The 15,116-nt window shown below is 35.1% G+C and overlaps 1 protein-coding gene across 2 annotated transcripts; it reads right to left on the reverse strand.

Moving 5' to 3' along the window:
• Window positions 1-5,408: 5,408 nt before the first annotated feature.
• On the reverse strand, window positions 5,409-11,308 carry LOC127127766 (protein XRI1). 2 transcript variants are annotated; one of them, XM_051057040.1, is made up of 10 exons: window positions 11,146-11,308; window positions 9,520-9,578; window positions 9,329-9,448; window positions 9,027-9,172; window positions 8,748-8,811; window positions 8,548-8,647; window positions 8,410-8,450; window positions 8,186-8,263; window positions 7,697-7,971; window positions 5,409-5,684 (listed from the first exon to the last, which is right to left on the reverse strand). In XM_051057040.1, exons 1-9 carry the CDS (start codon window positions 11,166-11,168, stop codon window positions 7,697-7,699), a joined length of 906 nt encoding a protein of 301 aa, XP_050912997.1. In that variant the 5' UTR covers window positions 11,169-11,308; the 3' UTR covers window positions 5,409-5,684. The 2 variants fall into 2 exon arrangements, with proteins under 2 accessions (XP_050912997.1, XP_050912996.1); XM_051057039.1 differs by lacking the exon at window positions 5,409-5,684 and having other exon boundaries at window positions 7,434-7,971; window positions 11,146-11,307.
• Window positions 11,309-15,116: the final 3,808 nt, after the last annotated feature.

The following is a 15,116-nucleotide window of genomic DNA, read 5'->3' on the forward strand; positions in this document are numbered from 1 at the left end:
TGAAACCAGAAACACCATCCTTAACTTTGTTTCCTACATAGAATATCATTTTCACGCCACTTTAAAGCGTTTTAGAACAAACAATGGTTCTGAATTTTTAATGCATTCCTTCTTTCAATCTAAAGGTATACTTCACCAAAAATCTTGTGTTAGAACTCTACAGCAAAAATCGTGTGGTGGAGAGAACACACCAACACATCTTGAACATGACCATATCCTTTTCCTTCCAAACCAATCTTCCTCTTAACATATGGACCTTTAACACACATCTCATTCATATTATCAATAAACTTCCTACCCTCTCCTTAAATACAAAAGTCTCTTTGAAATGTTCTATCCGGAACCACCTTTCATTATTCACCTCGAAGTCTTTTGTTGCCTCTGCTATGCCTATTCCCTTCAAGCTTATATAACTAAATTTGATACTAGAGCTAGAAAAGTTATCTTCTTTGACTTTAAAGATGGCACAAAGGGCTACATCATATATGACTTAAACTCTCATAACATTTTTGTCTCTAGACATATAATCTTTTATGAGACACGTTTTCCTTTTAAGACACCTCAAAATACCATTTCATCTTTTACTCCTGAACAAGATTCCTATGAAATCCCTCATTTATTGGATGATAACCCTGAACTTGGACCTCTGGCTCCTCCTTCTGCACATACAATTGACCATTCACTTGACCAACCATCTCTCCCGACCTTGACCGCACAATCACCCTACTACACATAACACTCCTTCTGTCATGCCTACTTTTTCCCCTTTAGACACTTCTACCACTGACATTCCTACCTCTTCCTTACTTTTGAGAAAATCAACCAGAACCTAAGACAACCTTCTTACTTGCAAGATTTTCATTGTAATTCTATATTTCATAATAATCATATTGCACATAATCATTTTGCATATCCCTGATCATATGTCATCTCATATCAACTTTGCACACCTTATCAAGTCTTTTGTTGCTACATATCCACTAACATTGAACCAAAGACATATAAACAAGCCTCTCAGTATGATTGTTGGAAACAAGCCATGGAAACTGAGTTACTCGCCCTTGATCAGTGTATGGTTTAATTTATAAAAAGATTATTATGATAGTATAATTATAATACATGATCAATTACATCAGTGCATTTCTAAAAAAATATAAAATTACTAATAAAGGGTGATTTAGAAAGTGCATATCTAAATTTTTTATGGAGATGCATCTCCGATTTAAATCATGACAAAATGAGAGTGTGATCCAGTTATGAATCAATATGCATATAAGGTTAACTTAGAGATGCATCTCGGGATCAAATTATGATAAAAATAATGTGTTGCTCAGAGGAGTGACATTTTCAAAATTGGTGGTGGAGAGTAATCCCCCCTTTCTTAATAAGTGATCTATGATATATTTGAGTTGAATTGCGTACGCCCACACTATTACACGATGTAACCTACTTCATTCATTGTCGACCTCATAGTGTGACTCCATTATCCTTACTATATGTAATAAAGTTTCTTTCCATTTGTAAGATTTTTTATGACCGTTGCAACCAACAAATACCTTCAACTTTTGTTGCATTTGAGAAACCTCTGATTTCTAAAATTACCTCCATAAATTGATCTTAATCATCTCTTTAAATCTAGTCAATCTCAATCTTGAAGCATCCACCACACGATTCTCAAACCTTTTATTGAACTAGCTTCCTCACAACATGAAAAATCTCCACCTAAAACCCTAGAATTCCTTATCTAATTGAAAACATATTCTTCTTTTCTTTCACCCCCAAGTATGATTGAACACTTCTCAATCTATACTAATGAAACATTCAAGAACATATGAACATATCTAAACCTCTCTTTTACAATCACTCTATATTATGGATGCAGAACAGTTTTCAACTTAACCTCACAAGCATACAAAAGAGGTTTTGAAAAAAGTCAGTTCAGATCAATTAAAACTTCTGAATCAACATTTTTACCAAATTTATTTGAGTTGCCTAAAGGTTGATTCGAATTACACCATTAAAAAGCACATTCAATAACCAAGATTTATTAGGTTATTATGATCATTATATGCATGATTTGAAACAAGATGATTCAAATCACCTTATAGGTTGATTTGAATCACATGGTTCATATACTTATGATTTGAATCACAATAACCCTGATTCAAATCACAACAACCCTGATTCAAATCATTGATCTAAAATTGCCTAAAAATTATTTTTGATGCATTTGCATGAATTTCAAACAAATAAATTCCTTCTGAGCTAAAGGTCTTTCATGATTATTGAGAGATGACTTTTTACATCATCTAACTAACCTTAAACTTGAAGTGATCGTATTAATAGTCATCTAGAGGTTGATGTTTTTTTTAACAACGCGAACTATATTTCTACAAAACCTATTATTGGAAAAAAGAGACAAAAACTGTAATATTTTATTCGTCAGCATAAGGCCAGTTTATATAGTGAAGATACAATTATTACAATTGATTTTCTCCTTAATGGAGAATAAAGAAAAATAAAGATAGTATTAAAGACAATAATAAAACCGAAAATAATATATTTCCCAACATCCCCCCTCAAATTGGTGCATAAATGCTTATCATGCCCAACTTGTCTATCAAATACTCAAAAGTAGGCCTTGCCAAACTTTTGGTCAGGATATCCGTAGTTTGTTGACTTGAAGTCACGAAGGGTAGACATATGATTCCTGCATCTAACTTCTCCTTTATGAAGTGTCGATCAATCTCGATATGCTTGGTTCTGTCATGTTGAACTGGATTATGAGCTATGCTAATAGCAGCTTTACTGTCAGAGTACAATTTCAATTGAAGCTCAATTTTCATCTTAAGTTCTTCTAGGACTCTAAGGATCCATAGTCCTTCACAAATACCTTGAGACATAGCTCTAAACTCGGCCTCTGCACTACTCCTTGCTACAACTCCTTGTTTCTTGCTCCTCCATGTCACAAGATTACCCCAAACATAGGTACAATATCCTGAGGTTGATCTTCTATCTGTGACTGAACCTGCTCAATCGGCATCGGTGAAGATAGACACATTTTTTTCACTAGTTTTCTTAAAAAATAATCCTTTTTCAGGATTTCCCTTCAAATATCTCAGTATCCTATAGACTGCCTCAAGATGTTCCTCAAAAGGAGAATGTATAAATTGACTCACTACACTAACTGAGAAAGCAATATCAGGTCGGGTGTGTGACAAATAAATCAGTTTCCCAACCAATCTCTGATATCTCCCAGTATCAACAGAAACATTACCTTCTCCCCAAAGTTTAGCATTAGGATCCATAGGGGTATATGCAGGACGACATCCACTCACTCCTGTTTCTTTCAACAAGTCTATAATGTATTTCTGCTGTGAAACCACAATACCATTTTTTGACCGAGCAACCTCCATACCTAGAAAATATCTCATGAATCCCAAGTCCTTGATTTCAAAGTCTACTGTCAATTTCTCTTTTACTCTTGCCATTTCCACTGTATCGTCTCTAGTAAGGACAATATCATCAACATAAACAATCAGGACAACAACTTTCCCATTGTGGGAGAATTTTGTGAACAAGGTGTGGTCAGCCTGTCCTTGGATGTATCCTTGTTTCTTCATGGACTGGGTGAATTTTTCAAACCAAGCTCTAGGAGACTGCTTTAAACCATACAAAGACTTAAATTTGTTTTCAAAGCCAGGAGGAATGTCCATATATACTTCTTCTTCTAGATCGCCATTAAGAAAGACGTTATTAACATCTAACTGATGCAAAGGCCAATCCATGTTAGCAGCAAGAGACAAAAGAATTCTGACAATGTTCATTTTTGCAACAGGAGCAAATGTCTCTGAGTAATCTATACCATAGGTCTGAGTAAAGCCTTTAGCCACCAAGCGAGCCTTGTACCTTTCAATTGACACATATGAATTATACTTCACAGTAAACACCCATTTGCATCCAATTGTCTTCTTGCCATCTGGTAGTGACGTAACACTCCAAGTTTTGTTCTTTTCAAGAGCTTTCATCTCCTCAAGTACAATTTCCATCCACTTTGAAATTTTTAGAGCAACCTGTACACTTTTTGGAATTTCTACACTAGACAATTTTGAAGTGAAGGCAGACATAGATGAAGACAAATTTGAATATGATATAAAATTGGACATGGAATGTTTAGTGCAAGATCTGTCAGGTTTTCTAATGGCAAAAATACGACTCTCAGAAACAGAGATAAACTTACCTTTTCTTTTGTTAGGAAATTGATCATTCCCCAGTTCAAATTCCTGGCAGTGTTGAGATGTGGACTTGTCCTTTCCTTTATGGTGCTTTTTCACAAAAACCTTTCCTTTCCAAGTTCCATTTCCTAATTCAAATTTATTTTGTTGAAGTGACTCATTATTTTGTGGCATTTCAATTAGATCATCACTATCATTGTTTTTAGGATTCTCATTGTTTTCTATAAGAGAAAATGTAGGCTCGGATTCACAAGGTTCGTTACTCATGACAGGAGTAGGATCAGATAAAGAAACATGGTCATTTTCTATTGGTGCAGGTGTAAAAATCTTAGAATTTTGTGATATTGACAAAGATAAGTTATTTAAAAAACTCATGTCCTCAATTTGAAACGAGTCTTCGTTTATCTCCCCCCTTGAAGATGAGTGTCATCAAAAAAAGATTTATTTTCAAAGAATGTAACATCCATAGTGACAAACATTTTCTTATTTTTTGGATCAAAATATTTATATCCTTTTTGGGTTGGGGAGTATCAACAAAGGCACATTTTATAGCACGTGGCTCAAGTTTCCCAACATTTTTATGTTCATGAACAAAGGCTGTGCAACCAAAGATTTTTAAAATCAAATCAATTAAAACACGAGTACTAGGAAAACATTCTTTGAAGACTAATAGGAGTTTGAAAATTGATAATTTTGGAAGGCATTCTGTTAATTAAATACGCAGCTGTTAAAACTGTTTTGCCCCATAAATAATTAGGTACTTTATTTGAAAAAAGTAGAGCTCTAGCAACCTCTAGTAAATGTCTATTTTTCCTTTCGGTCACTCCATTTTGTTGAGAAGTATTAGGACATGAACTTTGATGTACAATCCCATTTTTTTTTAAAAAATCACCGAGGATAGTGTTAAATTTTTTTTTGTCATTATCACTTCTAAAGACTTGAATATTTGTTTGAAATTGGTTCTGCACCATTAAAACAAAATTCTTTACAGTCCGACAAACATCTGATTTCCCTTTTAACAAGTACACCCAACGTACTCTTGTATGGTCATCTATAAATGTGATAAACCATTTTTTGAGAGAGAGTGTACTTGTACGGTTAGGGCCCCAAACATCACTGTGTATAATAGAAAAAGGTTTTGATGGTTTATAAGGCTGTATTAAAAATTGGGAACGATGATGCTTTGCAAATTCACATGCTTCACATTTAAACGAAGAACTTCTTATTGTGAAATATCTTAGGAAACAAGTGTTTTAAGAAACGAAAACTAGGATGACCTAACCTTAAATGCCATACCATAATGTTGTCATCTTTGTTATTCAAAACTGAAAAAGACTCAAAGCAGGAACTTATTGTTTTTGAAGGTAGTTGTGATGCAGATCCAATGTCAAGGTAGTAGAGTCCTCCACTCTCCTTAGCACTGCCAATTATCTTCCCTGAGTTCAAATCCTGAAAGACACAGTGAGATCGAAAAAAATTAGTTTGACAATGTATATCTTGGACTAATTTACTGACGGATATTAAATTACAAGATAAATTTGGAACATGAAGGACATTTTTAAGAGTTAACATTGGAGACAACACAACTGACCCTTTACCTGCAATGGCTGAAAAAGAGCCATTTGCGATTTTTATTTTTTGATTACCTGCACCTGGACCATATGAAGAGAACATAGTAGATTCACCTGTCATGTGATCGGATGCTCCTGAATCTACTATCCAAGTATGACTGGGACTTACACTAAGAAATGCAGAATTACCTTTTGTTGCTATAGAGCAAGAAGGGGTTGGAGACTCGAGGAGTTTGTACAGTCCGTCTAGTTGCTCCGTAGTGAGTGGAAACTGAGACGGAGGAGGTTGCTGCCCTTGATCAGAATTACTAGCCTGAAATGCACAACCACTTTTCTTCTTCTAGTTAGGAGGTTTGTCTTTGAGCTTCCAACAAGTTTCACGTGTATGCCATTCGCGCTTGCAGTGATCACACCAAGGAACTTTGTCTGACATTCTTCCCTCGTCAAGGTTCCTAGTAGGCAGAACTGAGCATTCAGATTCATATCGTGGTTGGTCGCCATGGTTGGATCTAGTGTAGGCCTATAATGAGGAAGACCACCTGTTGTTGTTATTCGCCATAGGAGGCTAAGCGGGTATGTGAATCGGGTCGAACAAAAATATGTTGAGGAAAATTTTATAGTAACCCCTAACCCAACAAAAATATGTTGAGGAAAGCTTTATGGTAACCCCTAACCCAACAACAATAGGTTGATGAAAGCTTTACGGTAACCCCTAACTCAGCGCTATTGATACCATATTGGAAAAAAGAGATAAAAATTGTAATATTTTATTCGTCAGCCTAAGGCTAATTTATATAGTGAAGATACAATTATTACAATTGATTTTCTCCTTAATGGAAAATAAAGCAAAATAAAGATAGTATTAAAGACAATAATAAAATCGGAAATAATATATTTTCCAACACCTATATTTCTACAAAACCAACCAAACCAAACCAAACGATCTAGAAAACAATGATCACAATTGCATATCATGAAGTTGAGCACCTAACATAAACTACAAACCTCAGATGGAAGAGTATCTAGTGCAATCGACCATATCGAAGATATCATCTAACCAAGCCAAAGAGATTGGACAAAAGAGAAACCAATAAATACAGTTAGATTAGACTCAGCTTCGTGATCGTAGAGGAGAAAATGTAAACCACCATGCAACATCTAACCCTAAGCTTCTTCTCTATTGGCATTTATCATGCAAGATTCTCCAAAGCTAAAAGGATGTGGAATGCACTGATTCCATACCAGCTTTGCCAAGGGAGGGTTTGCCTAGAGGTGAAATGAAATTATAAGCATTTTTGAAGGTTGCGATACCTAAATCAGAATGATGACAAATCAATTCTTCTTTCCTAAGAGTAGAAGGACAAGAAATAAGACTGATACTAGAGTGAAGAGAAGGTGGCCTAGGAAAGTTGACAGAAATGACCAAGAACCGTGATAACTGATCAATGAAGTTCTTAACTGTAGCAAGAAGTCCGCGATGTGAATTTATGTACTTTAATCATCAACATAAGTCATTATAAGAAATACAATTTTTTTCCTTTGTGAACTTTCATTCTTTTTTCCATAAACAATAACTTTGGTTTGATATGAAGCTCAAAGAAACAAAATGAAAGGGATATAAACCATATAGTTCTTAACTGTACTTTCAAAATTTAAAGTGTCGTTTGACTTTAAATTTATGTCCAAAAAACGGAGCATTTAAACCGCGTCAAGTAATAGCAGCAATAAAGTAAATTCAACAAAAATGGCCTCGGAACACCAAATAGTTCCGATGGCAGTGAAAACAACCTTAAAAAGGTATGAAGGATCTGAAATCTGGTAGTTTACATAAAATAAAGTCAGCCCCATAAGGAAATGGGGAAAAACAGAAGCTAGTACTAAGCCACGTACCTAGCCTCTAGTTCTCATAATTGTGATGCTACCTTTTCCCCCTTCGGTGCGAATCTTTGTCTTTCCAACTACAGGTTTACCAGAAAAAGCCGATTTCGGGTAAACTATGGGATCTTCTTTCATTTGCTTTGATTTTGAAGGAGGTGGAGCCTGAATGCGCTTATTTATTTCATTCAGAGTGACATCTCCATGGACACCGCAGGGTTTGATGAAGGCAAATGGATAGGCCACAGTAGAAGCTAACTTTGTCGGTGTTTGCATCATAGATTTTCGACCTACATATGTAAATGCAAGTCAGAGTTTTCATATCAAATGTTTTCGTACCATTAACTGCTATCTACTAAAACTTCTGGCATAAGAACCTTGCATTTTACATTGCTTAATCATGTGTGCCAGAAGTTAGGCGGAAGATATGTATTTGGAGGCTTGTCTCCGCCTTATTCGATATCAAGTTAAAAAAAAAAGATATGAAGATTAAAAACATCAAACCTTTGAAAACAATTTTTCTTGGAGTTTGATGCTGAACCACAATCTGCTCAACTGGTGGTGGTGTTAAGTTGGAGAGCCCTACAATAGCATACGATGTTTTCAATTAAGTTCGATGCGTCCCAGCAGTATAAAACAAAGGACGAAACGAACATTAGAAGACATTAGTGAAAAGCAGACAATGTCTCATTACTAGTAACATCAGCATGAACAGTGAAAAGCAGTACCAGTAACATCAGCATGAACATTATTTGCCACAGAAAAATTCCTGAAAGAACATAATCATAAGATTATTTTATATAGGTAAATAATATATGAAGTAAATAATATATGGCGTAAATTTGCAGTGGTTTTTAGAAGCATACGGATTCACAGGACATATTTGCATATCAGTATCCTTGAAGCAGTCTGCAAGCCACCTTTCAGCTGACTGTAAGTCCTCGTAATTGGGAGCAGAAGCACTATCTATTGCATATTACATTTTGCAAAGAATCGAAATAAGCGTCCAAATAATTTATCAAAAGTCATTAAGAAAAATCCAAGCAGAATCTTGTATAAGGAAAACCTGAAACGTCAGATAGCCATTGTGACACTTCCGGGAAAATATCCGCATTGGAGTTGCCCGTCCCCTATATGCATAAACACAGTCATACATTGACACAAAAACCTCCAGAACGATTATTAATTCAAACATCACAATCAAATCAACAAATTACTACTACAAACACTTGACAGACAAATGTTAAAAGAACTCGCATTATCGTTAAGTGTGACTAACTGCAAATCATGAACATTTGGAGGTATCATGAAAGTGTCAAAATAGATGAAAGCTACAAGCACTGACATTTAATTCCAAATATGCCGAAGACATTTGTACATCAGTAAGGGAATGATTCCCGTTCTGATTGTTGAACTGCAGCATCCTCCGTCTCTTGGCTTGTGAACAAGTCTCCGAACTTTCCACCTCTTCCTTTTGAATATCATTTGATTCTGAAATCCACATTTTGTTCAAATTAAAAACGATGACATTGTATCGAAAAATAAAAGGGTAATAATAATAATAATAATAACAGCAATATAGTCAAGTGGCACGTATCAATAATAATTAGACAAGGTCGAGAAAATTTACTTCCAAAGAAAACTTACCACCATTATTGATATTGTATGCAAAATCCCCGCAAGCCTTCACAGGGGTTGTTTCATCATCAAGCACGATAGGAAGATCTTCATTTCGAGGAACTTGATTCCACAGCTCTTGCGAAATGTCTTATGAAACAAGTAGGGTTTGTCAAGCATCATTTATTAACACTAAGCTTACAATCATAAGTAGAACTTACCAAAATTTGACGACCTCTGGAGACCGTAATCATCCTCCTTATGCCAATTCCAAGGAGCCCTAACATTAAGACATTAAGAAATTTTACGTAATGAGGAAAGTAGTCAAATGATATATAGAACGACTCAGGTGAGAATAACAAGTTGTCATGAGAATCGAGCAAACATAATTAACACCATCAGATTAAAATTAATTCCTTAGATTACATTTTTAAATAAAAAAAGGCATGTGAATTCAACTTCTTCTTCCCCTAAGAAGCGTATTTTTCTTCCTCTCCACCGCCACAGTATCTGTCATCAAATAGGCTATTCCTAAAAATCCCTTCGATATGTGTCCTTTTACGAGGCTGTAACCCAATGCATGAGGCTGGAACCCAATGCATCAAGTAGGCTGGAACCCAATGCATCAAGTAACAACCGTCCAGTTTTTTGCGGGGAAATAGCTGGCAAATTTCAAATGTTTTTGTCAGAATTTTGTCTGCATCTTTACTATATCTTATCAGTATACAGGAAGTCAAAAGCCGCGGATTATGTGGCTGATTTGCCTAGACATCTTTATTGTCGATTACCCTATCTGGAAACCTACCTCTCAATCAAAAGTCTTCAACGGTAGCCTTCAAATGCTGCTCCCTGTTGCAACAAGTGCGAGGGAGAGCAGCGCGCAGACAATTTAGAGGAGAGGAACAGATTGAGTTCGGTCACCTGCCTCTTTTAAGTTTTAATTAAAAATATAATAATCGTAGCCGTTAATTTTAATCCGACGATTCTAACTATGTGTTCTCGCTTCTCACAATAGTCGGGGATCCGCTCCTAATCCCTAATAGGCTAATACATTTAAAATGGATTGAAAAGGAAATTCATGTCATGCAACAAAGAAAATTGCCTAAAAGCCGAAGCTATAACCAATGTGAATGAATCAAAAGAGGTAACATGAAGTTACTCCCAAATCAAGAATTGCAGAACACACCATAATCAGAAAAAGAGCATAAGCTAAACCTACTAAGCACGCGACACTCACACTGACACGTCGACACCGATAATAATTTAAAGAAAAATGAATAAATTAAACGTAATCACAAGTGTCGGTATCATGTCGGTGCTAGATAGGCTAAACCACAACACTAGTTACCAAACAAACAGCCATAAAATAGAAAAAGAACATAACCATCAGATTCTAGAATATTTTTAGGGACGTGTTCTCTCATAGTCAATGACAAAAACAAAAACTACTCGATTAATAAAACAAATAAAAGAAATTTCTTAAAATCAACAACAAAATAAAAAGGGATGAAAAAACAAAAACCGCCAACACAATCACTGTCATTTATCTATCCAGAAATCCATAAAATTTGACGTAAATTGAACAATTTCAAGAGCAGAATTATAGAAAATAAAAATAAAAATCCAAGCAATACACACAAACAAACTACAGAAGCCGAAGATCAACCAATTAACTTAAAAAAAACCAGTTGAAAGAAAAATCAAAGCAAAATTAACGGAAAGGAGAAAGTACGAAAAACAATAAAAGTTCCGCCTAAAGAGCGTTGTGTGTTTGACGAATGCAAGACCCAAAAAATAATAATAATAAAAATGAAAAATTAAAATAGAGAAAAGGTAGAGAAAAATACTTGTCTTTGTTGTTATAATTCATATCTAGTGCAGAGAAAGATGCGGTGATGATCAGAAATAATAACTGTTGTTACGGAGAAAACTCGAGTGTTTTTGCTGCTACTGCATGAGATGCATATGTGCTGCAAATTATACGCCAACAGGGAAAAACCACCCTTTACCTCTCCACTTTTATATCTCAATAAATAAATATTAAAATAATAAATATTTTTTCTCTGTTTTATAATACTAGGAACCAAATGGTGGTATAACTAAATATTTTATATATGAGATTAATCCGTTTGTATTACTTTATAGATTTTTTAAATAAAAGTCAAACTTCTTTTAATATCCAACATCTAAAACCCTTTTATAGTGACAGTGTATTTCAATTAATCTCTTTATACATTACCAATAGAATAAAATCTACAATTTTTTTTTTACTTAACCCGAACTTCCGGATTAGAACTCACCTCTGCAAATTAAAGAGAATTTTGACATGTATATTGTGGTGTTTTATAGTTTGAAGAATTTATCTTTATAATTGTGTTTATGCGGGCAGAAAATATTTAATTTCTATCTAACAAAATATTTATTTCAAATTAAAGAGTTTAACATTAATTTATCAACTATGTAATTTTTTATTATTATTATCAGTACCATAATTAATTATCCGGGCATTTTTACCGTGATTATGATAAAAATGAGGTGTTTTAATAAAATTGTAAACAAAGCAAGTTTGTTCCCTTAGTAAAATTGTAGTGAGTTTGAATCTTATTTAAGGACTTTTTAGTAAATACTGTACTAGTATAATTTATTTTATAAATTTTGATAACAAATTGAATTGTAAAATGTTTAATAAAATATATATTAAATTAAATTATAAGTAATTTATTTTAAAAGTCACATGTATTATAAATGTTTGAGAATGTAAAATGATTCACAGCAAACGAGGTATAAACAATTTTTTTTTCATATTATACTTAGATAATACAGTTTTTTCATAATACTGTAATACTTATATTCACAATATAAGAAGTTACAGTTTGTTGTCTAGAATATTTTTCAATAAAAAGTCAAAGATTGTTTTTGAGTTATAAATATCATACGTTTTAAAAAAAGGGTGATTGATTTGATTAGTTTATACAAAATAAAAAATGTGTATAAATAAAATATAATAATTTTTTTATAAAATTATTTTTATTAAATATTAATGGATTCACTATTATCCTAAAATTTATAAATATTAAATAAAATATATTGATTTGTACTGTTTCGTTTAGGTACTAAAATGGAAGCAGTTGAATAATTGATGATCTTAAATAGTGATTCTGATTTTTTTTTACGACGACATGGGATGAACATGATTAGTATTCCAACTCCCAAATCACTTTAAGATTCAAGATAAGCGTAGTGAAAATGGAGATTAGAGAATATATTTTACTCTTTATATGTGAGTTGATTATATATTTTGAGTCAAGTGGAGTGGATTTGAGATGAATTAGACCATAGTCATTTGAGCATTTGACCGATACAGAACAGTTGTATCACAATCCAAGGTTTTGTCGAACACTAAAAGAGTCAGGGGAAGCCTTAAGTGATGTTGTCGAACACACGATTAACACCAGTCACCAGAGTGACTCTCAAGAATACATGATCTCCCACTCAGAACACATGACTCTCAACTTTAATTATCTCGTAAATAAAAATCAATTTCATTTCAAATCATAAAAGAAATAGTTCAATAACTCTCAGAATGCAAAACATAAAGGTAACCTATCCCGGTGTTACACTATCAGAGCGACACGCAGAAACTAAAATAAATTCAAAAGTGATAAATGACGAAGAAGACCACTACATCATCCTCCAAAATACAACATCAACTAAGGCTCATCTACCTGGGTATTTGTACCACAGGCTCCTGATTGATGAAGGAAGAGTCTGTGGAGAATGTCAGGTGGGCAAGCAAACCAAGATGTCACATCCGAAGCTGGGACATCCCACAACCTCCAGAGTTCTGGAACTGTTGCACATGGACCTAATGGGATCTATGCAGGTTGAAAGTCTTGGTGGGAAGAAATATGCATACGTGGTGGTGGATGACCATTCCAGATACACGTGGATAAGCTTCATCAGAGAGAAGTCAGATACATTTGATGTCTTCAAAGACCTGTGCATAAGACTTCAAAGGGAAAAGGACAGTTGTGTGGTCCGGATTAGAAGTGATCATGGTACGGAGTTCAAGAATTCCAAGTTTGATGAGTTTTGCTCGTCTGAAGGAATAAGTCATGAGTTCTCCTCCCCTATAACTCCTCAGCAGAATGGAATAGTTGAAAGAAAAAATAGAACTATTCAAGAATCTTCCAGAGCAATGATTCATGCAAAGAAGCTCCCCATGCACTTCTGGTCTGAAGCAATGAATACCGCATGCTATGTTCACAACAGAGTCACCTTGAGAAAAGGAACCTCCTCCACTCTATATGAAATATGGAAAGGCAGAAAACCCACTGTGAAGTACTTTCATATCTTTGGAAATAAATGCTACATTCTCACAGATCGTGAACAGAGAAGGAAGCTAGATCCCAAAAGTGATGAAGGTATATTTCTGGGATACTCCACGAACAGCAGAGCCTACAGAGTGTTCAACTACAGGACCAATGTCCTGATGGAATCCATAAATGTCATTGTGGACGATAAAGAGGAAGGAACCGATGTCATGGAGGATGTTGAAACATTCCTTGACAGTTCAACTGACAGTCCAGTCAAGTCTGAAGAAGTACAGGAACCTCCTCCTGAATGTGAAGTAGATGCAACCACCAAAGTGCCATCTATCAGAATTCAGAAAGACCACCCTAAGGATCTTATCATAGGGGATCCCACCAGTGGTGTAACTACCAGGTCAAGAGGAATAAACTCAAATTCCTGCTTTGTATCCAAGGTTGAACCAAAGAATGTGAAGGAAGCCCTGACTGATGAATACTGGATCACTGCCATGCAAGAGGAACTTGAGCAGTTCAAAAGGAATGAAGTCTGGGAGCTAGTTCCAAGACCTGAAGGGACCAACATCATTGGTACCAAGTGGATCTACAAAAACAAATCTGATGAGAAAGGAGTAATTACTAGGAATAAAGCAAGACTAGTAGCTCAAGGATATACTCAAGTTGAAGGGGTAGATTTTGATGAGACATTTGCTCCTGTGGCTAGGCTTGAGTCCATCAGATTGCTGTTGGGGGTAGCATGCATCCTGAAGTTTAAGCTATTCCAAATGGATGTGAAGAGTGCATTCTTGAATGGCTACCTGAATGAGGAAGTCTATGTGGAACAACCTAAAGGGTTCTGTGATCCTAACCAACCTGAGCATGTATACAAGTTGAGGAAAGCCTTGTATGGGTTGAAACAAGCACCTAAAGCATGGTATGAAAGGTTAACCGAATTTCTGACCTCAAATGGATACAGAAAGGGTGGCATAGATAAAACCCTGTTTGTGAAGGATGAAGAAGGCAAAATCATGATAGCTCAAATTTATGTTGATGATATAGTCTTTGGTGGAATGTCAGAACAAATGGTTCAAAAATTTGTTCACCAGATGCAGTCTGAGTTTGAAATGAGTCTAGTGGGAGAACTGACCTATTTCCTTGGAATGCAAGTAAACCAAATGAAGGACTCTATGTTTCTCTCCCAAAGCAAGTATGCCAAGAACATAGTTAAGAAGTTTGGTATGGATAATGCTAGGCACAAGAGGACTCCTGCTCCCACTCATTTGAAGTTGACCAAAGATGATGGAGGGCCTAGTGTTGATCAATGCCTGTATAAAAGCATGATAGGTAGTCTGTTGTACCTAACTGCAAGTAGACCTGACATTTCTTATACAGTTGGAGTGTGTGCCAGATATCAAGCAGAGCCTAAGGTGAGTCACTTGAATCAAGTCAAACGGATTCTCAAGTACATCAATGGGACATGTGACTATGGGATGCTGTACTCACATGGGTCT

The sequence above is a fragment of the Lathyrus oleraceus genome, chromosome 3 (genome assembly GCF_024323335.1).
Source record: "Lathyrus oleraceus cultivar Zhongwan6 chromosome 3, CAAS_Psat_ZW6_1.0, whole genome shotgun sequence".
Taxonomy (NCBI): domain Eukaryota; kingdom Viridiplantae; phylum Streptophyta; class Magnoliopsida; order Fabales; family Fabaceae; genus Lathyrus; species Lathyrus oleraceus.

What these genes read in the sequence shown, in the direction of transcription:
- LOC127127766 (XM_051057040.1), bottom strand. Translation starts at nt 11,168, where the DNA reads ATGAATTATAACAACAAAGACAA. An exon ending in ATGGCTATCTGACGTTTCAG is followed by an intron (nt 8,648 to 8,747) that starts GTTTTCCTTATA and finishes AATATGCAATAG; the next exon opens with ATAGTGCTTCTGCTCCCAAT. An exon ending in CAAATATGTCCTGTGAATCC is followed by an intron (nt 8,451 to 8,547) that starts GTATGCTTCTAA and finishes ATGTTCTTTCAG; the next exon opens with GAATTTTTCTGTGGCAAATA.